Consider the following 22,504-nt stretch of genomic DNA (forward strand, 5'->3'; position numbering starts at 1 on the left):
AAGGCAATCACCAGAGGGACAAAGCTAAAGTTAGGCTATAAACAATAAGCTTTCAGTCTTTCAGTCAGAAGCACGAGTATCAACACAAGTCTGTAGAGTAGAATTTTTCTATTCAGTCTGATGTTTAACGTCCCCTGACAACATTTGGACTTCAATTTAGTCACTTATTAGAAACAGCCTTTTTAAAAAACAACAACAACAACAAAAAAAACATAAAAGCTTAAAAAAAATTGTGTGTGGGGTATTACTGATGTGTTTTATGGTGTAGAATAAAACTTGAAAATATCTTTAACCACAAATCTTATTTTAGGCATTTAACCAAAAGCTCACTGACGTTTGGTTAAATGACAACAGAACTGTTTTCTGGGTATACGGACCTTCTTTTGCAGCAGTCTATTGTGTTAAAGGGGACATTGGGGACTCTTTAAATGATAAGCTACTGCTCACCCCGCCCCTCTCTCCTTTTTTTGTGTATTAGGTGGAGTTACCATCAAAAACTAAACTAATCCACTGCGTCCTCAGTGGCATTGATATAGGGAGAAATTTAAGACAAAATGGTGAGGGAGAAAATGGCAAAGAGCGTACAACTGGCTGAGGGCGGAAATATGCTAATACGGGACAGTCCGTCAGCAATCGTGGGCAGGGCTTGAGCAATATGATGTCATACTGCTCGGAAAATCTTAACGGCTTGATAATTGACACTGATTAGGTTTTATGGGGATTGTGAGGGTAGTTGTGTCCTACGACAACATTTTAAACTAAAATTATGATATTTAAATTGCAATATTTTGAGAATAATGTTGAAATTACAAGAATAAACTGAGAATAAAGTGTAAATTTTTCGAGAATAAAGTCAAAATTATAAAGGTTTATTCTCGAGACATCACGGCTTTATTCTCCAGACATCTCGACTTCATTCTCGAGACACTTCGGCATTATTCTCGAGACATCTCGGCATTATTCTCGAGACATCTCGACTTTATTCTCGAGACACTTCGACTTTATTCTCGAGACATCTCGGCATTATACTCGAGACACTTCGACTTTATTCTCGAGACACTTCGACTTTATTCTCGAGACACTTCGACTTTATTCTCGAGACACTTCGACTTTATTCTCGAGACACTTCGACTTTATTCTCGAGACATCTCTGCATTATACTCGAGACATCTCGGCATTATACTCGAGACATCTCGACTTTATTCTCGAGACATCGCGACTTTATTCTCGAGACATCGCGACATTATTCTCGAGACATCTCGGCATTATACTCGAGACATCTCGACTTTATTCTCGAGACACTTCGACTTTATTCTCGAGCAGGGACCGAAATTAAGTTTTTGACACACCGGCCAAGTTGGCCGGTGGATAAAAAAATCCACCGGCCAAGCTTATTTTTTACCTGCCAAAATTCTGAACGATTTAACACAGATATATCCAAAGCACGTTATTCTGTATATTATGTGTGCTCCGGACAGAGAGGAGTGACAATTAAAACATCAATAAGATAAACAACTTTTTGGTCATTTTAGATTTTTTATTTTAACTTGGAAATGTTTTTAATGAACTATCTGATCTAGTCAGACTACTTGTTTTCTTTGTCCATGAAATCTGGCCTCCTGCTTCTGACGCAGTCTTTGTGCCACAGCAGGGTTCAACGCTAAGGAATTTTTCTACTGGCCCGATTGGGCCAGTGGTTCAGATTTTTACTTGCCCTGCCAAAATTTTTACTGGCCCCACCAAAAAGAAAAAAAAAGTTAATATTTATTTCTTAGCCACATATTTTAAATGTGTCAAAAGCCAAATATAACTATACATACACTTTTTTATTCAGCATAACTTTTCTTTAAATACAATTGATAATTTAAAGAATTAAAGTAGTATTGTAAGATTTCAATAACTAAAATATATATGCCAGCAGGTGGCGGCACGAAACTGAAATTGATCACTGAATCATATTCATTTGATTCGTTTGAATGCATGGTTCATTCAAGAATAAAGCAAGTGACTCTCTTTATGAATGGGAAATTGAATCATTTCACTAGATTCGTTTAAAAACACATGTTCACTTTTAAAAGAAACACCGCTGTGTTTGAATGGAGACGCGCAGAGCCGTTGCACATCTACAATCAAACACAGCAGTGTGACTTGGTCCAGAATAATTTTGACGACGGAAAAATCAGCCATAGTGTTATTGTCAGACAATGTAAGTCACTTAATAATAACTTCTTGTTTATTTAACTGCTGTATTAAATCAATATCTCATTTACAAACTCCCATAAAAAATATTAAAAGCTGTCACTCATCTTAGTTTCCGATATCACAAAGCTCTATTATAATCAACGACGCTCTCCGTACCGCAAGATCAATCTCTTATTTACACTCTCTCTACACTTTGTTTATAGAAGAATTCTTGAGATATATCTGTGATACATTACTGTGCTGTGAACCCAGACACGTCGGCATTTGGCTTTCTGGTGTATTTAGGACTTACACAACAGGTACAAAGCAGCGATCGTATTTATCTCTGCCATGATTGATCGCGCCTTCTTGTTATTCGCGCTAGTGACGGGAAAAACTACAGCGAGTGACGCGTTGCGCATATTCGCTTGGCTTTCGGTGTGAACGCACCATTAGACTGTATTTGCGCACGGCAAATTAAACTTAAGTGACAAGGCAGGACTGGCCCGATCGGGGGAGCATCACAGAGATCCGTGAGACTGATACTGATTAACATTAGCCTACTGGTGAAAAGATTTACTCGCCATGTGGCGGATGGCGCTTTAAATTTAACTCGCCAGACAGAGAATTTGCTCGCATTTGGCGAGTGGCGAGTGTTAATTTCGGACCCTGTTCTCGAGACATCTCGACTTTATTCTCGAGACATCTCGGCATTATACTCGAGACATCTCGACTTTATTCTCAAGACATCTCGGCATTATTCTCGAGACATCTCGACTTTATTCTCGAGACATCTCGACTTTATTCTCGAGACACTTCGGCTTTATACTCGAGACATTTCGACTTTATACTCGAGACATATTTTGACTTTAATCTCATCATATTTTGACTTTAATCTTGTGATCTTGGATTTATTTTATTTTTAAATGTGGCACTAAAACGCAATCATAGTGTCCACACATTACTAAGACATTGAAAAAGTGAATTTTGCATCTGATGTCCTTTTTAAAAACAGAATCATAAACAAACATGCAAACACATGAAATGTGTCTATTGTCCCACTGACCTGTGCCCTGGACACATCCGAGCAGGCGCCACAGATGAGCTCACGGGGATCATAATCGTCGCCTTGTCCAGCTTCAGCATCACAGCGAGCTTCTCCCCCAAAATAGGCCTGGATGAGTCAGAAGTCACACTGTTAGCACAACAGCTGCAGAAATGGCTTCATTATGGCAGTATGTCATCTGAACCGATTACGATACGCTTGTTCTTCTTAATCTCATTTCATGCCGACATGCCCAGCAAATAGCTCTTCCACTACAGGAGTGAGCTGCGTTTAATCTTTTTTGTCAAGCATGTTTTTCCATTCTATTCATAGTAAACAGAGACATCTTTAAAGGGCTTATTCACTTAAATCCAATTGTTCTCTTTCTGAAAGGTTCCTCAGCCATAATATAAAAGGAAGATAGTTTAAAACCACTGCTTCTGTGTTCCACTGAAGGTTTGTGAACACAACATGAAACAAAAAACACTTGATCAAACCTTTTTGCACTTGAAGCAGACGTAGTAAGCATATCTGTTCATGGCAAATCCAGCTGGGTTATTGTAGAATCGAGCTCCGGACATTGTAATGGCTTCACTCTTGTGTAGTCCTTCATACTCCAGTCTCATTAAAGCCTTTCTTCTCACATCCTCATACAGCTCTTTGATGGGGTCCAGCAGGTCTTTCAGGACAGAGTGGTTTATTTTGTTCTAAAAAGAAACAAAGACACACATCAAATGGCAGGCACCAAGCTTTTATTTGGTGGAGCCCATGTAGCTTCTCTTTTGTTGACAACAACCACTTCTCAGTTTGGGAAGATTGGGTTGGTGCATCTTGCATTCCCAAATAAATTTGTTTATTTTCTGTGACTGAAGCTGCCCTGAAACTCTGAAAACACTGAGCTAGTCAAGTGTAAATTAACACTCTGATGCAGAATATACGTCTAATTAATTCAACTGCAATCTTTGTGATTAAATAATCAGTCTAAGCAATAGTGTGATTTTGATTTTATTCTGATTAATTATTCATCCTGACCTTAAACTCAAAGCAAGTCCAAGCTAGCTTATTTACCTTGCAAATAGGACAAGACATGAACCCGAAGGTTATCCTGGGCCCAAGCCAGCGGTTCTCCAGAACCCTTCTTGTGCACTGAAGATGGAACACATGACTGCAGTCCAGCTGCAAATAAACCAGCACACATAATGACACATTAACCTCCTGTATGTAATTCTATATCATCTTTATGCCATCTCACACAGTGTCAATATTTTGCCATACCTGGATTGCTGGGGCAGCAGACAGAGCCTCAGTAAAGCAAATCATGCACATATCATCAGCGTCCTGTTTCAGACAGGCTGCGGTTTTGTCACAGCCATGTAAACAGGGAAGACACAGCTCTTCATTTTTGACCCCTCCACATGGGTGACCGCACGGATGAGTCTTACTGCAGGCCAGTTTTGCATATTCCTATACAGTATTTAAAATACACCAGTACGTTTATGAGACGACTGAATTCCAGTAAACATTTACCTGTACATAAAAGTATAAAAGCAAAAAGTGACATTTTGAGTGAATACCTGACAGTCTTGGTCAGAACATACACTTCCTACTGCAGACAGCTCTGTGCCATTCCTGGTGCCACAGAAACGGCAGACGTCTGAACTGCTGGAAGCAGGTTTACCTGAAAAACAGTACAATGATGCCATTTAAGCTATAAGGAGCAACAAAATAAAAGCCAATAGTCAAAAAGAAGAATACTGAAAATAGGACATGTCACAGCTGTGGCCTAGCGGTTAGTAGTCAGAAATTATGCCAAGCCTCAGGGCACAAATACCACCAAAAGTAACAAAACTGCCACAGATATTTAAATAGTGGGGGCAAAAGCATCCCTGTTGTGAATTGCTCTGTTTTTTTTAATCTATCTGTTACCTAACATTTAACAATTATTTCAGAATATTCTGTTCCAGGCTTATGATGGGTTCAGTGCTTCTGTAGACACTGTAGTGACCTGCAGATGTATTTACAATCTCAGAGGTAGGTTTAGTTGACCATGTAGGATTGATAATAAATATACCAATAAATAATAATAACACCACTTGATGTGAAGAAAACACTCCAAAAATTGAAAGTCTTGCAAAAGTATTCTAGCCCTTCTTTTTTCATATTTTGTTATGTTGCTGCCATATGTTAAACTGTTCTAAATTACTTTTTTCCCCACATCAATCTACACTCCATGCATCATAATGACAAAGCAAAAACAGAATTCTTAAAAAACTTCATAAATTTGAAATAAGTACACTGCATAAGTACTCATACCCTTAACTCAGTACTTAGCTGAAGCACCTTTACAGCCTTTTTGGGTATGATGTGAAAAGCTTTGCACATCAACATTTGGCAATTATCTGCCATTCTTCTCCTCATCTCATCTGTCACTTTGGATTGGGGCTGGCAGACATTTTCAGGTTTCTCCAGAAATGTTTGATTAGGTTCAAGCCCAGGCTCGGTCTGGGCCACTCAGCAACATTCAGAGTTGTCTATAAGCCCCTCTTGCTGTGTGCTTAGGTTTATTGCCCTGTTGGAAGGTGAACCTTCTGCCCAGTCTGAGGTTCTAAATGCTCTGGACTGGGTTTTCATTAAGGCTATCTCAATATTTTCTTCTTCTCTGAAGAGTCCCTCGGTCCCTGCACTGAAAAACTGCCCCACAGCACAAGGCTGCTTTCACCACACTTTACTTTTGTGATGGTACTCTACAGGTGGTGAGGAGTGCCTGGTTTACTTCAAACATGATGTTTGGAATTGAGGTCCATCAGACCAGATAATCTTGTTTCTCACAGTCTGAGTGTCTTTTAGGTGCTTTTTCCAAGAGTGTTTTCATGTGTCTCCACTGAGGAGAGGATTGAGTCTTGCCACACCGCCATAAAGCCCAGACCGGTGAAATGTTGCAGTGATGTTTGTCCTTCAGTAAGTTTGTCCCATCTGCATATATGATCATGGAACTAGACCTGACCATCAGGTTCTTGGTCAACAGTCTAACCATGGTCCTTCATCAATCGCTCAATGTGGCCAGGAGTCCAGCTCTGACCAGTCCTGGTTGTATCAAACTTCTTCCATTAAGGGTAATGGAGACTACATGCTTCTGTGAACCTTTAAAGCAGCAGATTTTTTTTCTGAACTTAATGCAATCCTGTTTCTGAGCTCTACAGGCGTTTTTTTTTTTTTTTTTTTTTTTTTACCACAGGGCTTGATTTTTGCTCTGATATGCACTTTCAGCTTTTAAACCTTTTATTGAGATGTGTCTGCCTTTCCAAATCATACCCATTCAATTGAATTTGCCACACGTTTAACTCCACTCGACTCCACATCTACAAACAATATAAATTCCCCTAAACTAAATTTAAATGGTCTCAGATCTTATGCAATGGAATTAAGTTTTTTATTTTTAATAAATTTGCAAAGAACCTGTTTTTTGCGTTGCCATTAATGTATAAGGAGTGTAGACTGATGTGAAAAGAAAAGTAATTTAAAGCAGTTTAACAAAGCAGCAGCATGACAAAATGTGAAAAAATGAAGGGGTATAAATACTTTCACAAGGCACTTCAAGAATCTACAATAAGAGGTTGTACATTACTCACAGCTAATTTTGTATAATATTTAATTTTGTATCCAACAGGCATAACTGCTCTGACTAACCCCGGGTATTAGGACTTGTATGACTTAATATAACGTGAATTATGTTTTTTTTTTAAACTAATGAAAACATTGTTTTATACATATGTTGGACAAGGGGGGGCACCATTATTTCGATGACGTGAAATGGTTGCACTCGGTGAACTACTGGCGCTACCTGTTGATATTTTGACCTCAACACAATTCTGAAAATAAAATACTGATCTGATGACCATTTACTGAAAGAACTTACAGGTGGCGACGTATACAAGCGTAGGCTTAAACCAAACGCCATACCATCAACTTTTCCCCACAAGGAGTCTAAACTCCCCTGGATATCGATTGAAATCCATGCTGAGAAACTCCTTCAGTGCCTGTGGCATCATGACAAGCGTCAGCATGTTTACATCCTGTCAGGATGGCATCTAGCGTTCCTTGTCTCTGCCATTTGTAAGCTCTTTCAGTAGCTGTGGTCTACTAAAAGCCTCAAAGGCATCAGACAAACAAAGACACTGGTCTTTAGGAAGTTTTGTTTGTCCACAGGCATCTTCCTATTCTTTTATCCTCTTCTTATTGCTAGGAAAAGTAAAGAAGACTTACATCGCTTCTCGTTGCCCTTCAACTTAAAATTACAACCAAAAGCCGCACAATGTGGCATCGTATCAGTATTTTATATTCCAAGTTGTGTATTCAGAATTGTGTTGTGGTAAAAATAGCAACATGTAGCGCCAGTAGCTCACAGAGTGCAACCATTACACATCACCGAAATAATGGCGCCCCCCATAGTTAAAAATGTGGATTTAATAAACAAGTCTTCCATGGGTTTTCCACTACATATTTCAGTAAGAGACATCATTTACATTACATTAAGCCATAATAATAAAAGGGACACTACAGTGTATATATTGACAATGATTGGGTGCCGTTTCTTCTCCTCACCATGACCCATCTTCTCTCTACACTATTAAACATCATTACAGGATGAGGAAGTCACCTGTGTGCTCACGGAACTCCACCATGGCCTTCATGGTCTTTGAATCGGCCAATGCCATGAGCCAAAAGAGTTTGGTTCTACCACAGCCTTCATGTAGGTCCACCTTGATGGCCTCTTCTTCCTCCTTAAAGACCTGCACACAACATGGAACGGGTTACGAAACACCTAAAATGTTGCTATCTGTTTCAGTGGTGTTATACATCACTGAAAGCTGAATAAATAAGCTTTCCATTGATGTATGGTTGTTTGAAAAAATCTAAATATTGAGAAAATCGCCTTTAAAGTTGTCCAAAATAAGTTCTTAGCAATGCATATTACTAATCAGAACCTAATCATACAATGATGATTAGATATGTGGGCATTCAGGTTCACCTGTCTCTGGTGAGATCGTGTGCGGCGGTGGAGATGGAGAAAGCGGTCGCAGTCGGTGCACAGGTTCCCACAAGCATTACACAGAATAATGGCTGCTGTCTCCCCATCATCATGGTTATCACACATGGGCTGCGAATTAAACATTAGGGTGAAGAGGTAAAGAGCTCATTCTCACCAGAAGGACTTAATGTACTATTGCACTGATTGTGCTTTATTGCACCCTAGAGGCCTATTAGACCCAATGTGCCGTACCATCTGCTTCTGCTGCCCGTCCTTGCCCATCCAGCGACCTGAAGACAGCCGGTCCACGTGGTCCTGATCCAGCACGCAAAGAGAGGCCAACGCAAGCCACAGCTGAAGAGAGGAAGTGCATTTTAAAACAAGTTTGTACACATTTCCAGTTTTCCATGACTGTGGGAGCCCTAGAAGTAATTAAGTGATATTGCATTTCTTTCTGGTGCTGACTTGTATAAGATCACAGGACTGGTAAACTCCACCCACCAATCATCCCTGATTCCCAAGCTGAAGGATTCTGAGTAATACTGACCTAGTTGGCAAATGTTCAGTTGTGACAGATGAAGTGAATGCACTGAGTCATACCCGAGTGGTGGCGATGCAGCGCACTGGACAGCGATGCTCCTCTTCCATCTTAGTGAGCGCAATGATGGTCTCAGCGATAGCATTCTTAGTCACCCTGGACCAGGCATCCGAGAGGTGGCCCTAAGGTAGAGAGAAACGTAAATGATGAGGGAACGTTTCTGTAAATGCATTAAAACATCTGGAGGAGACGGAGTTATCAATGCAAGACTATACGTAACAGCAATCATAATCATGCTGCTTAACAGGAAATTTGATTCAGGATTAGATGGGGCATCATTACTCACAGCAGCCATGTCTTTGACAAGTTTAATGATAATCTCGGCGATCTGAGGTGGAGTCGAGCCCTTCATCCACCAGTGACTAATTCCACGCCTTATGTAGCTACATGAACAGACAAAAAGATTAACAGTTATTAAACACATTTAAAACATTTATGTAAGATCCTTAATAAGATTATTTCAGACCCAGCGTTTTTAAATAGCACAGCCTTGCATTTTTAAAATTTTTTACTTAATTTGATGATGCTGAGTACAAAAATAAGAATAAAAAAATCTATATAAAAAACAAATTAATTTACAAAGATGATTTTATATATGTATAAAAGTAAAGTGTCTGCTTCAATTTTTAAAATAACTTTTGTGAAAATAAAATGTCAAAGCATGGATGAAATAATGTTACATCATCAATCAGGGTAACAGATTTATGTCAAAATGATTTAACATACTTATTTTGACCTGTACTTATTTTCATTACATATTTAATGATTAAAAACTGGTAACACTTTACAATATGTCCTTTGTTAACATTGATGTATTAACTAACATGAATGAACAATGAACAATACATTTATGACAGTATTTAATAACCTTTGTTAATGTTCATGAAAATGCAGTCATTCATTGTTTGTTCATGTTAGTTCACAGTGTATTAACTAATGTGGACAAACACAACTTGTGCTTTTAATAATGCATTAGTAAATGCTGAAATTAGCATTAACTTAGATTATTAAATGCTGTAGAAGTATTCTTCATTCTAACTAATATAGTTAACTAATTAATTAAGATTTTGAGGATGCACTGTTATCCTTATAAGATTATTTTTGTTCTGAATATGCCTGACAAGATTTTTTTGTCCTATGACCTACCGCTGCATTGTCTACTGTTAATCATGAACTGAATCATCGCAAAAATGTATGGTAGTCATACTATAGAAATGAAACATGACAGTCTAATGTACTGAAAAAAAATTAAAGCTGTATTAAACTTTTATTGTTTCGATGCCTGAAAACCACTTTTCATCAGCTTTACTGCACTTATCAAAATAAGCAGTAAAATGTCAAAAGTTCTGAATGACAAAAAGCAGTATTCAAAACATAATTTAAAATCTACACGAGTGGAAAAAAATAAAAATCAGGATTCGACATAAAATAAGTTTTCAGAATTATTCAAATATAGTCAGTGATAAATTGTTAATAAATAGTAGTGCTTTTAATCAAATAAAAAATGTAACTAATTAATTGCACATTTTTGCTTCTAAAATTAATTGCAAATGCTCGTGATGAATCCCAGCTACGTTTTTAAATAAACTTTTATATTGCAATAATTTCACATTCAATCCTCAAATTAATGTAGAAACAACAAAGACAGTATATTTTTAATATTTGTTAAATATTATGACTGAAGGTGAGTATCACTGATACCATTACTTACTGATGTCTCTAAATTTATTTTCCTAATATTTAACCATTGATGAAAGCCATTCAACATTACAGTATAATTGAGAGCTATTGATTTGAATATTTATTAGACTTAAAAAAAAACTATTTAAGTGAACTTAAAACAATCTTAACATAAACCCATTATTTACCTGTGCCATTCAGCAAGTAGGAAATATACAGAAATTAAACAAAGTTATCAAACACTAAATACTAAATTAAATACAGATAAATCCTTAAAGCTAAGAAAGTTATTGATTTTCTCTTTGATTAATAGAAGAAATCACAGCAATCACATTAATCACAGCAGCTGTTATTTGGTTATTTGGCTGCTATCACTTTAAGAGCTGCCGCTGCTGAACGTGACGCGGTTCTGACACGCATGCTTGTTGACTAGCGCCTGGCACTGAAGTGAAATTGAAGCATGTGTCTAAAAAGTCTCCCCAAGCCTAGTTAAGCATCATGACAAACTAAGAGAGTGCAGTTTTTTTTTCCCTGAAAACCATGATTGCAAAATTAACACTGATTTTAAACAAGAGTTCAAACGAGTAGCTAATATACATATTAGTACTAGGGCTGCAACAACTAATCGATAAAATCGATTATTATCGATAATGAAATTCGTCGACAACGATTCTCATTATCGATTAGTTGGGTCCGCCCACAGTGCACGTGCACTTCAGATGATCACGTCAAATTACAGCACTGAATGACGCATGTCTATAGACATAATGCATCTAAGAAGAGTGGAGGAAACAGACTGAGATGCTGCAGGAGAGATACGTGATCTGAGCTGCCCAAAATATGAGAATTCTTTATTTTAAACTATCTCTATTTTGAAGCTGATAGCGTAATGGCTTGCCCTGTGAGGCGCTTTGACAGATCCGTTCGCATCCTCAGTATGAAAACTTTTAGTTTACGGTCATATCCTTATCTTTAAATGTCACAAATTCACACAAGCATTTCCATTTATGCATAAAAGTCCATCCTGGCAGTCTGTTTAAATCTTTACTGAATGAGCGTCAGACAGCCGGTACAACACACAGACAGGGAGACACTTAATACTGAGTCAGCGCAAAAACATTTATGTCTGCCGTTGAATGTTAAATTTAGATTTAAATACAATATGTAGTATTTATGAAGGGTAGGAACTATAGGCTGTGACGGTGGCAGATTTTACCAACTACGGTGGTGCGGTGTTTATATATAAAGAAATGAGCCTCAAACATTAACAAACGAGCATGTTTAGCAACTCCGTCGTTGAAGAAGCAACCTACAAAACGCTAAAATAAATCAACGAAATAAAACATTTAAATAAGAAAGTAGCCTAAAAAAAAAGAGTTAAATAGGCTATTAAACAAACATTCGTTGCAAAAAACAACCTCGACAGCTGATCAGAATTACTGGCCCGATTCCGACTGGAACCTCTCTTTCTCTTCCCCATTGCGCAGCTGCTGTTTTTAATAACAAGGTAATTACATTTATTTTCGTTTCTTTATTTTATAAAGTTAATTTAGAAATATATTTGGAACACTTTTTATTTGTGAAATACAAGTTTTTGTTTTTTTAAAGTAACGAAGCGCCCAGCGGCCGACATGAATTTAGCCTTCTCAAATCATCACGATATAAATTAAAATCCTTAGATATATATATAAAAAAACTGAAAGCATATCACAATATTAGTTTAATCGTTTAACTTTGATAAATGTGTAGGCCCTATAGGCGCACATCTAATCGTTTGTGCGCAGAGTGAAAGCTTTACAGGACATGAAGGTGCAAGCGCCATGTGAAACTTCATTTTTGCTCATAAATGTAAGAGTAATACATTTACTTTAAATTATTACTGCACTACTATAAAACGAAATAATTCAAATCGAAAACAAAACTCTTTTATTAGATATAGGCCTAATCCATAAAGATGCATTTAGGCTTTAAAAGCGCGTCCAGTGAGCAGATCTTTGCGACACTGACTCAGAAAATACTAGTTAATTAATAAATAATTTGAATATCTCCTTAATTTTCCCCCGCCACATTCATGGTAATTACTTTAGCTGGGGCTTTGCGGCCAGTTTAATCTTACTGCGTGCATCTGAACGTGGAACTCTGCTGAAGGCACTTGCGCTCGCTGATGCTGCTGTAGGCGGGACACTAAACACCGACACGGCAGAATAAATAGCAGAAACACTGTATTTTATGCTTGTTAGTGTGTTTTTCTTCAGATATTTGTCTTTTCTCTTTATTACGACAGGTGAATTGTTGTAAATTGTTTAGCACTGTGTGTTCATAGCATTTAGAATGTGGAACAGTGTGATTTTAAAAATAAATAAATAATTGACATTTTTAAGCCAACTAATCGATTAATCGAAAAATTAGTCGGTGAACTAATCGATAATCAAAATAATCGTTAGTTGCAGCCCTAATTAGTACAATATTGTCAGTGTTCACTGTTTTTACCTGATTTGGTTAACGAAAATAGTTCAAAACAAAGATCACAGCAGAACAGTCACACATCTCTGAGCAACAAACTGTATGATTCGGCGTTTCTGAATGAATCATTTGAGTTGATGATTCAGTGGTCCATTCATAAAGACAGGCACTTTCTTGATTCTTGAATGAATCAGCCGTCTGAACGAATCATCTGAAGGCGTGACTCAGTGACTCATTCTTTAAGACAGTCACTTGTTGCCACCTATTGGCGGTTTACTATCATATTTAAAAGTAGCTAATCTTTGCATTTTTCCAACATTTCATATTTTTATATAAAAAATAAACACCAAGCTCATAACATTATTTATACTGTTGCAGTTTTGCAATGTAAATACTTTCATGCTACATTTTAGCTTCATTAAATGCAGTGAAAAGATTGGTTTTGTTAATACCAATTTTATTTGGTTGGTAACAGCCCTATAGTGTCTCATTAAATTATGTGAGATTATTAATAAAATATAAGAATTTGAAATGAAAGATGATGCATGCATTTAATACGGTCAGGGAAAATGTCCTTTAAATAGGGCATAGGGCAAAAAAAAAGACACAGTCTTTAATCACAGCAGCTGTTATTTGGTTATTTGGCTGCTATCACTTTAAGAGCTGCCGCTGCTGAACGTGATGCGGTTCTGACACGCACGCTTGTTGACTAGCGCCTGGCACTGAAGTGAAATTGAAGCATGTGTCTAAAAAGTCTCCCATTTGATATGGTTGTAAAGGCATTCTGTGTCCAAATAAATGCACTTCTTGTCAAGAAAAAAAGAAACAGAAGGAGCAGTTGTGAGTGGGGTGGCCCACCATAGCCCTGCCCCTGCGTTAAACTGGAAAAATGAATCGCCTGAACATGAATAGCATTAAAAAAAAAATGCTATTTTTGAAATCAACTGCCCAAAATCAGCACAGAAACAAGTATTGGATTCCATTTAGCAAATATGATACATGACAGTTTCATTTGAAAACGTCACATGCAAGCAAGCTGACCTTGAGTTGAAGATCATGGGTAGGGTGACAGTAGTGACTCCTTTGCCTGCAGCCATGCCAGCTGTGCCAACTATAGTGGTGCCCTTTGCCTTGAGCTGCACAGTGAGGGCCTTGGCGATGCAGCCCAGAAACATATCTAAAATGCCCAGCTTGGTCCAATCACTCTTCTCAGTGGAGTGTATGATGTCACTGATGTCTGCTGGTGGTAGCGCCTTTACGCCGATGACGCTGGCCAGGCGCATGGGAGTGACCTCAGGAAGAACGCGTCTGAGCAGTGACGTTACCTGCGTGACAAGAACAGGGTTGCGTTCTAGATCCTGAATCTGGAAAGTCAAGCTCAAAACTAGCTGTTCATAATGCGTTTACAAACCTGTCTCTGAACACGTGGCGAAGCAGTGTGAAGGAGGGAGAAGAGGTCCTGCAGTAGGGTGAGCTGCTGGGCTAGGTACTGCCGGCCAACGTTAGATCCACTCAAGGCCAGCACCATAGACAACAGCTCAAAGCAGTAAGCGTCAGAGGAGGCGTCGTCATCACTGGGCTGAGAGTTTGCGTTCTCCTTGCTGGAAATGGCGTGCTCCCATTCCTCTCGCACTCGTGTGGCCTCCATACGGATGGCCTGGACGATATGGGCACAAACCTGAGGAGGCAAATAGGAGTTGAGTAACTGGCATTTTAAAGAGGCAATTTGTAGAGACAGGAATTGGCTTGCTGTCTACTGCCTGAAATGGAAGCTCATAAGTAATTAATAAAAAAGTATTAAGTATTAATATATTTTATTAATACATAAGTATTAATAAAAAATAAGAATTTGAAATGAAAGATGACGCATGCATTTAATACGGTTAGGGAAAATGTCCTTTAAATAGGGCATAGAGCAAAAAAAAGACCTGGAAATCAATTTACATAAATTTTAGTACGCAGTCACTTTGGTCATAATTGTGGCCACTGAAGATGCTGAGTGGCTAGTCGTTTTCCAAAATGACTAGCCACTCAGCATCTTCAATGGCTACAATTACAGTGGCTGGTAAGCAAAAACGTTAGTTTCCAGGTCCAAACGCTCTATCAGATCCAGAAAGCAACAAACAATGTAACAGTACTTGATATGTGGATCCTTATGATTGGACGGAATTATGGAATCCACTCATAAAAATGTAATTTACTGTACAAAACGGAATGTCACAGAATTTACATCAAAAGTAGGTCAGTAAGCTTACATCAAATGCAAAATGGACTAGTGTCTATGAATATTAAGCTGCAAAAATACTATTTAAATATACATTTTTAAATAGTATTACACTTAAAATTTTTTTTTAGAATTGTTAGAAAACTAACCCTAGAAAACGTACTATGCTTTTCCCTCCAAACATACTGGTGGGCAGTTATTTTGTGTATTCATAAATTCATTATTCGTTAATTTTAGCAAGGTAAATAATACTCTCATAAAGGACAATTATTGGCTAAACAATCCATTTTTACTAAGACTGAACAATTTTTTTTAACACTTCTATCACTTTGTCTGCAATCTTGGATGGATTTTTAGGAAGCTCGTTCGGTGTTTAATGGTGTTACCTGTTTCTGAAGGTTGGTCAGTTTGCTTCTGCTGAAAATAATGCCAACCATGTGCTCCTTCAAGTCTGCATCAGATGGAGCCTGAGGATGAAACATTTGCAACATAATTGAACAACATCTTATGCTTATCACTTGATATGGTGTTGATCAATGGTTGCAAACAGAGAAGATGTCTTCACCCTCACCTTGTCTTCACCCTCAGGTGAGGAGAGCAGGTTCTTCTCCTCTTGTTCTGGTGTTGGTTCTGCATCCCCACAAATGAGTTTTCCAAATACCTACACAAACACATAAAATGACTTGCCTTTCCTGAAATGCTTGGTTTGATGTACTGTGGTACTGACACTGATCATTCAACCACACTGTGGTTTGTGCTTTAATGACCTGTTTGAGATGTTTTTGGGCTCACCTGTGATGTAATGAGGCGGAAGACACGCAGCGTCTCAGCTTCACAGTTCTTCTGCTGAGCTACACTGGCTGATATCTGCCCAGCAATCTTGATACTCTCGCCCTCCTTCCAGCCAAGCACTTTAACCTGGCGTACCCTTAGCGTGTTCTCAGGACCCTTAAGCTCGATCTTAATCACATGGTGGTCTCCTCCAGGCAGCTCGCTGGTCACCCAACCCATGTGCCTTGAGTCTAAGTCAATCTGAGACAACAAAAAGTGCATTCAGTGAAAGAACCCTAGAGAGCCCACTGCTCTGATAATCTACATTTCAATGCAGACATGCTTTGACAAGCAATTTCGTTGTTTCCTTGTAGCTCTTGGACCTCAGGACTATGAGTTTACAGCCTTTTTCAAAAATAATTAAAGGATTAGTTCAACTCCACAATCAAAATTTCCTCATAATCATCCAAGATGTTAATGTCTTTCTTTTTCAGTCAAAAAAAAAATTAGGTTTTTGAGGAAAACATTCCAAGATTTTTTTCCATATAGTGGACTTCAATGGGGACCAATGGGTTGAAGGTCCAAACTGCAGTTTCAATGTAGCTTCAAAGATCCCATCCGAAGAATAAGGGTCTTAAAGGATTAGTTCACTTCCAGAACAAATATTTTCAGAAAATGTACTCATGTCTTTCTTTCTTCAGTCATTAAGAAATTATGTTTCTTGAGGAAAACATTTCAGGATTTCTCTCCATATAGTGGCTTTCAATGGTGCCCCCAAGTTTGAACTTCCAAAATGCAGTTTAAATGCAGCTTCAAAGGGCTCTAAATGATCCGAGCCGAGGAAGAAGGGTCTTATCTAGCGAAACGATTTTCGAAATAAATTGACAATTCATATACCTTTAACCTTAAATGCTCATCTTGTCTCATCTCTGCAATGCGTAGTCTGTGTAATCCGGGTCAATACAGTTAGGGTATGTCGAAAAACTCCCATCTCGTTTTCTTCTTTAACTTCAAAATCGTCCTACATCGCTTTATTCTACATTTTTTTTTGTAAAGGGCATTTCATCTTCTTTGCAAACACTGGGTCGGTACTTCTGCAGCGATGTAGGGTGATTTTTAAGTTGGGGAAGAAAACAAGATCAGAGTTTTTCAACATACCCTAACACAGACATAGACAAGACAAGCGTTTGAGGTTAAAAAGTATATAAATTGTCAGTTTGTTTAAAAAATGACCAGTCGTTTTGCTAGATAAGACCCTTCTTCCTTCTTTAGAGCCCTTTAAAATGGCATTTAAACTACACTTTGGAAGTTCAAACTTGGGGGCACCATTGAAATCCATTATATGGAGAGAAATCCCCAGCAAGACAAGCATTTGTGGTTAAAAAGTATATATTTTTTATTTTTTAGAAAACGACCAATAGTTTCACTGTATAAAAAACATTTTTGAAACTGCATTGAAACCGCAATTTGGACCTTTAACCTGTTGATCACCATTGAAGTCCACCATATGGAGAAAAATTCTGGAATGTTTTCCTCAAAAACCTTAATCTCTATTCGACTGAAGAAAGAAAGACCTAAACATCTTGGATGACAATGAGGCGAGTAAATTATCAGGAAATATTAATTCAGGAGTGAAAAAAATAATATTTTAATGTCATATACACAAGTATAGATCAGAGGATGCGTTAAGAATTTTTTCCCGCCTTTTACCGAACTGTAAAACTGTTCACAGATAATCTCTGTCATTTAAGTCTCACCTGTTTGATTCTGCAGAGATCTTCCACAGCCTTCCCACAAAGGAATATCATTGATGTGACTTTATTCTGACAGAACGCAAAGCACAAGTTATAAAAATTGTCAGACAAAATGACATATCTGAAGGTTTAAAGGTTATATAGGCCTTATAAACTTTGAACGCTTCATAAAATGTATACAGAATTAATAGTTAGCCAACACAGAGAGTGATAATAATATACTGACTAACAAAGAATAGACAGAAAAACTAAGAACAATAGTTTGTAAACTCACTCCAATGTCACGAGAGTTGTCTACATGGACAGTGACGTATGACGCATTGATGCCTTTCACACAGCTGATAGTGATGCTCTTTGTTTTGTTCTTATCTTCATCTCCAGACTCCCAGAACGTCTCAGTGGAGCCATCAGTCAGGCTGCCGATCATGGCTGGTCGGCTGGACGTTTTAATGTCCACCACACTGGTCAGATCTTTCAGACAGGTCACCACACAAAGTTCCTGCAATACAATAAAAAATATTATATATAAATGTATATCTTGATTGCAATGAAAGCCAATTTAGATAAAAGCTTCTGCCAAATGCATACACGTATAAGCAACAGGAAATAAAGTCTTTCCCACCTGACTAATCGCTTCATATCCCGACTGTACGCTGATGTTAAAACTCTCCTCACTGTCCCCATCATCTGATTTGGACAGGATGTTGTTGATGTGGTGAAATACGTTACTCTGGTGCAGGAACTGATGATCTGATTGTTTGAATTTAAGACTCCAACACCTATTGAAACAGCCAAACAAACACTAGATTTGTACATTTTGAAGACATGAGTTGTGCTTGCATGTCTAAAATTTGCCATCACTTTTTTTAATAGGTTTTCTATGAATAGACATACCTCAGGGCCATCTGCTGCAGTGAGCTTCCACTGGGAAGTGACATCATGAGGTCAGAGATGGTCTGGAGCAGACGGTGGAAAGTATGTGGCAGCGGATGAGCTGCTTCTCCTGCGATGAGAATGTCAGACAGGGGGTGCTCACAGACACCTAAATCCTTCTCCTGCAAGAAACAAGAAGGAAAAAGCTGTGTCAGAAAAACCTCTGTGAATAAGAACTTGCTAATTAGCAGTGTTGTTGTAAGGCCAAACCTGCTCGAGGTTCTCCTTGTTCCCTTTGTTTTCTTCATCCTCCTCTTCTTCCGTCTCAAAGGGAGACGGAGTCAGAGACGCCACAAAGTGCCACAGGATATCGTGGAGGGAGGTGGTCTGGGTTACGTTGCACAGAAGCCAATTAAAAGCCTGAGAAGGAAATGCAGAACAAAAGGTGCGTTGAGTTCCCAGAACTTCTGACCAATACATTTCCAGTACTTTTATAGTCAACAGTGATACACCGACTTCACTCAACTTCACAAAAATTCTGTATATATAAATTTGCATGACTTTTCAAGACATAATCACAGTTTAAAAATTGCCTTATATTTTCAGGTTTCCATGATCATAGGAACCCATAGTTAATTCATAGTTCAACAACATCTATGACTGTACAATTTAGGACAGGAAGAAGAGAAATGAAAGTAGATAGATGGTCAAAGAGAATGTCTGAAAGAACATCGCTGACCTCCATGGCAAACACCCTGCAGGCTGATTTGCGAAGTGCATGCTTCATAGCCACCTCCAGACCCTCTAGATCATGATGCTGGATAACAAATGCCAACACAGGCCACTGGAAGTTCCTTTCACCCTTGCTGAGAGAGCCGTGGGCTGAGATCAGTCGAGACAACTCGGGAGAAGGGTGACGAAGTAGTGATGACCCAACTTCTGTACAGACCAGCAGAAATTAACTCACATTTTGAAATCGGTTTAACAGTTAAAGGGGTCATGAACTGAGAAATCAAAAATCCCTTAAACTTCTGACATACAGTTGAGGTCAAAAGTTTACACCCCCCTTTCAGAATCTGCTAAATGGTAATAATTTTAACAAAATAAGAGGGATTATACAAAATGCATGTTATTTTTTTATTTAGTACTGACCTGAATAAGGTATTTCACATGAAAGATGTTTACATATAGTCCATAAGAGAAACTAACATTTGAATTTATAAAAATTACCTGGTTCAAAAGTTTACATACACTTGATTCTTAATATTGTGTTGTTACCCGAATGATCCACAGCTGTTTTTTTTAGTGATAGTTGTTCATGAGTCCCTTGTTTGTCCTAAACAGTTAAACTGCCCACTTTCCAACAATGACAGTATGATCCATCTAATCTTGCTACGGACAACTGAGGGACTCATATGCAACTATTACAGAAGGTTCAAACACTCACTGATGCTTCAGATGGAAAAAAAACATGCATTTCTCAATTATTTTGCCTAAATATCTTTTTTTTTTTTTCATTTAGTACTGCCCTTCAGAGGCTACTTGCATGTTTTTTTCCAGAAGACAAAATAAGTTAAATTTACCCTGATCTTCAAATTACAATAAAGTTTCCTTCTGAAGCATCAGTGTGTGTTTAAACCTTCTGTAATAGTTGCATATGAGTCCCTCAGCGTGAAAAGATAAATCTCAAAATTATACAGTCATTGTTGGAAAGGGTTCAAATACACAAAAATGCTGAAAAACCAAAGAATTTGTGAGATCTGAAGGATTTTTCTGAAGAAGAGCAGGCAGTTCAAAGTTCAAACAACTGTTCAAGACAAAGAAGGGACTCATTATCAACCACCACTAAAAAAACAACAACTGTGGATCTTTCAGGTAACAACACAGTATTAAGAATAAATGGATGTAAACTTTTGAATATTTTTTAAATTCACACTGATTCGTGCAAGTAGTGTAAATAATGAGAGAGACAAACGCAGGTCTACGCAGAAACCAAATGATAAAGATGGCTCTGAAGACAACAAGTTGTGCCAAGTTAAGAAAAAAATGTCTTTGCATCGCTTTCCATCTGACACCAACATTAGGGAAAGAGTAAAAGAACTTTGTTTTAATAAAGTTCCAGACTGCGTCAGTAAGAACTTGGTCCATTTTTCTACACAGTCTGATGCAGGATTTTGAGAAAGATTGAATCTAAAAGACAATGCTGTGCCGACTATATTGGATCCGACAGTAATGTTGTGAGTAACTGTTTTTATTACGTGGTCATAATTGCTTTGTCTGTTATTACAGCTTCTCTGATAAGAAGGGGTCAAAATATCAAAAAATAGCCTATTACTTCTAAACGAGGATGTACGTTTAAAAAAAAAATCTTGATAACATTATAAGTTGACCTCAGAGACATTACAAAACAATAAAAAGGCAGTTCATGACCCCTTTAACACAAAACATCAAGAAAACATATATTTACAAATTAAATTTAAAAGTGAACTTAAAACTTCAATTAATCAAGTCTAAACTCTGCTATGACAATGACAATGGCAAGTTCATAGATTGTAAGAACTACTAAAAATGTATACAATCAATGCAAAATAAACAGGATAAAAGCATCTGCCAAATGCAAATGATATTAAAGCACACCTAGTGTAAATAAGAGCCTCAGGACCTCAGTCACTGTCATTATGGTAATAATGGTAATTAGCTGAATTAATTAGGCACTTGTAACTGTGCTGTACAGAGTGACACAACATTACCTGCATCCCCACTGTGCACCCTGCGCCTCGGCACTGCTTTGACCCTTGCTGGAGAGGCTGAGTGCTGCTTATCATACTCAGAGGCCACCACTGAATATGAGCGCTGGAATACTGTCCGCTTGGCTGTGTCACTGTCTGTGATTGGACTTGTCTCCAAACTAAGGGAACAAAGTGAAAAAAGAAATCATACAGAGACAAGCATACCCAAAACGTTAAATGTTCACAGAACACAGCACTTTGAGAGATGGGAAGCTTGTTACAGTACCTTGGAGGCATGGACTTCATGTTACTTCCTGGCTCTTCAAAAACATTGGGGCAGGCATCTGGAGTGACCGAGATGTAGGGAGCAGGGACTGACGTAGAACGCAAATAACGCATCTCATCCTGAAACAGGTTGTCATCTTGATAGGCCCCAAAGTTCTCCGTGTGTTGGCTGTGAAAGGACATTGAGAAGACTCAATGAGATACTCAGTACACTACAACAATCTTGGCAATGGTGATCAAGGTGAACACAAGGTATTTACCGGGCTAGGGTTTGCAGATAGAGGCAGCCCATCTTGTTAGGTAGTTCCTCAGACACTCCCTCCTTGAGGCTGGGCAGATGTGAGTGGAAGGGTTTAGGTGGGTGATGGCAAAGCAGACTAGGCTCAGCAGCACTGCTCAGAGACAGCAGGAACAGTGCATTGGCACGGATCACCTGATGGGCCTCCATCGTGGGCAGAGCCCGTGGGGTTTTCACCTGGAGAGGTTTCTTCCTTGACTGCTTCACCTAAACCAAGAACCACAGGGTTGAACCCAAGGAAGAAGTATACAATTATGCATTATGCATTTCCCTACATTGGTCAAGACTGACATACCTTTTCTCTGGCAGCTGTTTGTTTTTCCCTCAGGTATTTCTCTCTACAACGATCACACACCAGGTACCAGGTGCTTCCTCCAATCCCACCATCTCCACAGTTACCAGCCCAGCCTCCACAAAAGTGGCCAATGCTGTTATAGCCCTGTCCTCCTGCATACCGACCACAACCTGAAAGAACACAACATAGAAACTGATGATTGATCTCCATATATTGGTCTTTACAGCTGCTCTGAATAAAACAGAATGGAGTAAGACCCAAGAATTGAAGACACTGTAC

General features: G+C 38.4%; 1 protein-coding gene across 1 annotated transcript in view; it reads right to left on the reverse strand.

The window, feature by feature from the left end:
• The window catches only part of LOC141301158 (E3 ubiquitin-protein ligase MYCBP2), a 134,989-nt gene that overhangs the window by 3,011 nt on the left and 109,474 nt on the right, over positions 1-22,504 (reverse strand). The window contains exons 57-81 of the mRNA XM_073831398.1: positions 22,226-22,395; positions 21,893-22,137; positions 21,634-21,801; positions 21,369-21,526; positions 19,358-19,557; positions 18,889-19,038; positions 18,640-18,800; positions 18,368-18,524; positions 18,020-18,244; positions 17,749-17,814; positions 16,013-16,252; positions 15,792-15,881; positions 15,607-15,687; positions 14,408-14,674; positions 14,038-14,321; positions 9,140-9,236; positions 8,856-8,975; positions 8,508-8,609; positions 8,256-8,384; positions 7,884-8,016; positions 4,801-4,904; positions 4,502-4,690; positions 4,295-4,402; positions 3,724-3,933; positions 3,248-3,355 (exon numbers count right to left, since the gene is read on the reverse strand). Of these exons, the coding sequence (XP_073687499.1) occupies positions 3,248-3,355; positions 3,724-3,933; positions 4,295-4,402; positions 4,502-4,690; positions 4,801-4,904; positions 7,884-8,016; positions 8,256-8,384; positions 8,508-8,609; positions 8,856-8,975; positions 9,140-9,236; positions 14,038-14,321; positions 14,408-14,674; positions 15,607-15,687; positions 15,792-15,881; positions 16,013-16,252; positions 17,749-17,814; positions 18,020-18,244; positions 18,368-18,524; positions 18,640-18,800; positions 18,889-19,038; positions 19,358-19,557; positions 21,369-21,526; positions 21,634-21,801; positions 21,893-22,137; positions 22,226-22,395 (3,962 nt within the window). The remainder of the gene's footprint in view (positions 1-3,247; positions 3,356-3,723; positions 3,934-4,294; positions 4,403-4,501; positions 4,691-4,800; positions 4,905-7,883; positions 8,017-8,255; positions 8,385-8,507; positions 8,610-8,855; positions 8,976-9,139; positions 9,237-14,037; positions 14,322-14,407; positions 14,675-15,606; positions 15,688-15,791; positions 15,882-16,012; positions 16,253-17,748; positions 17,815-18,019; positions 18,245-18,367; positions 18,525-18,639; positions 18,801-18,888; positions 19,039-19,357; positions 19,558-21,368; positions 21,527-21,633; positions 21,802-21,892; positions 22,138-22,225; positions 22,396-22,504) is intronic.

The sequence above is a fragment of the Garra rufa genome, chromosome 25, assembly GCF_049309525.1.
Source record: "Garra rufa chromosome 25, GarRuf1.0, whole genome shotgun sequence".
NCBI classification, from domain to species: Eukaryota; Metazoa; Chordata; class Actinopteri; order Cypriniformes; family Cyprinidae; genus Garra; species Garra rufa.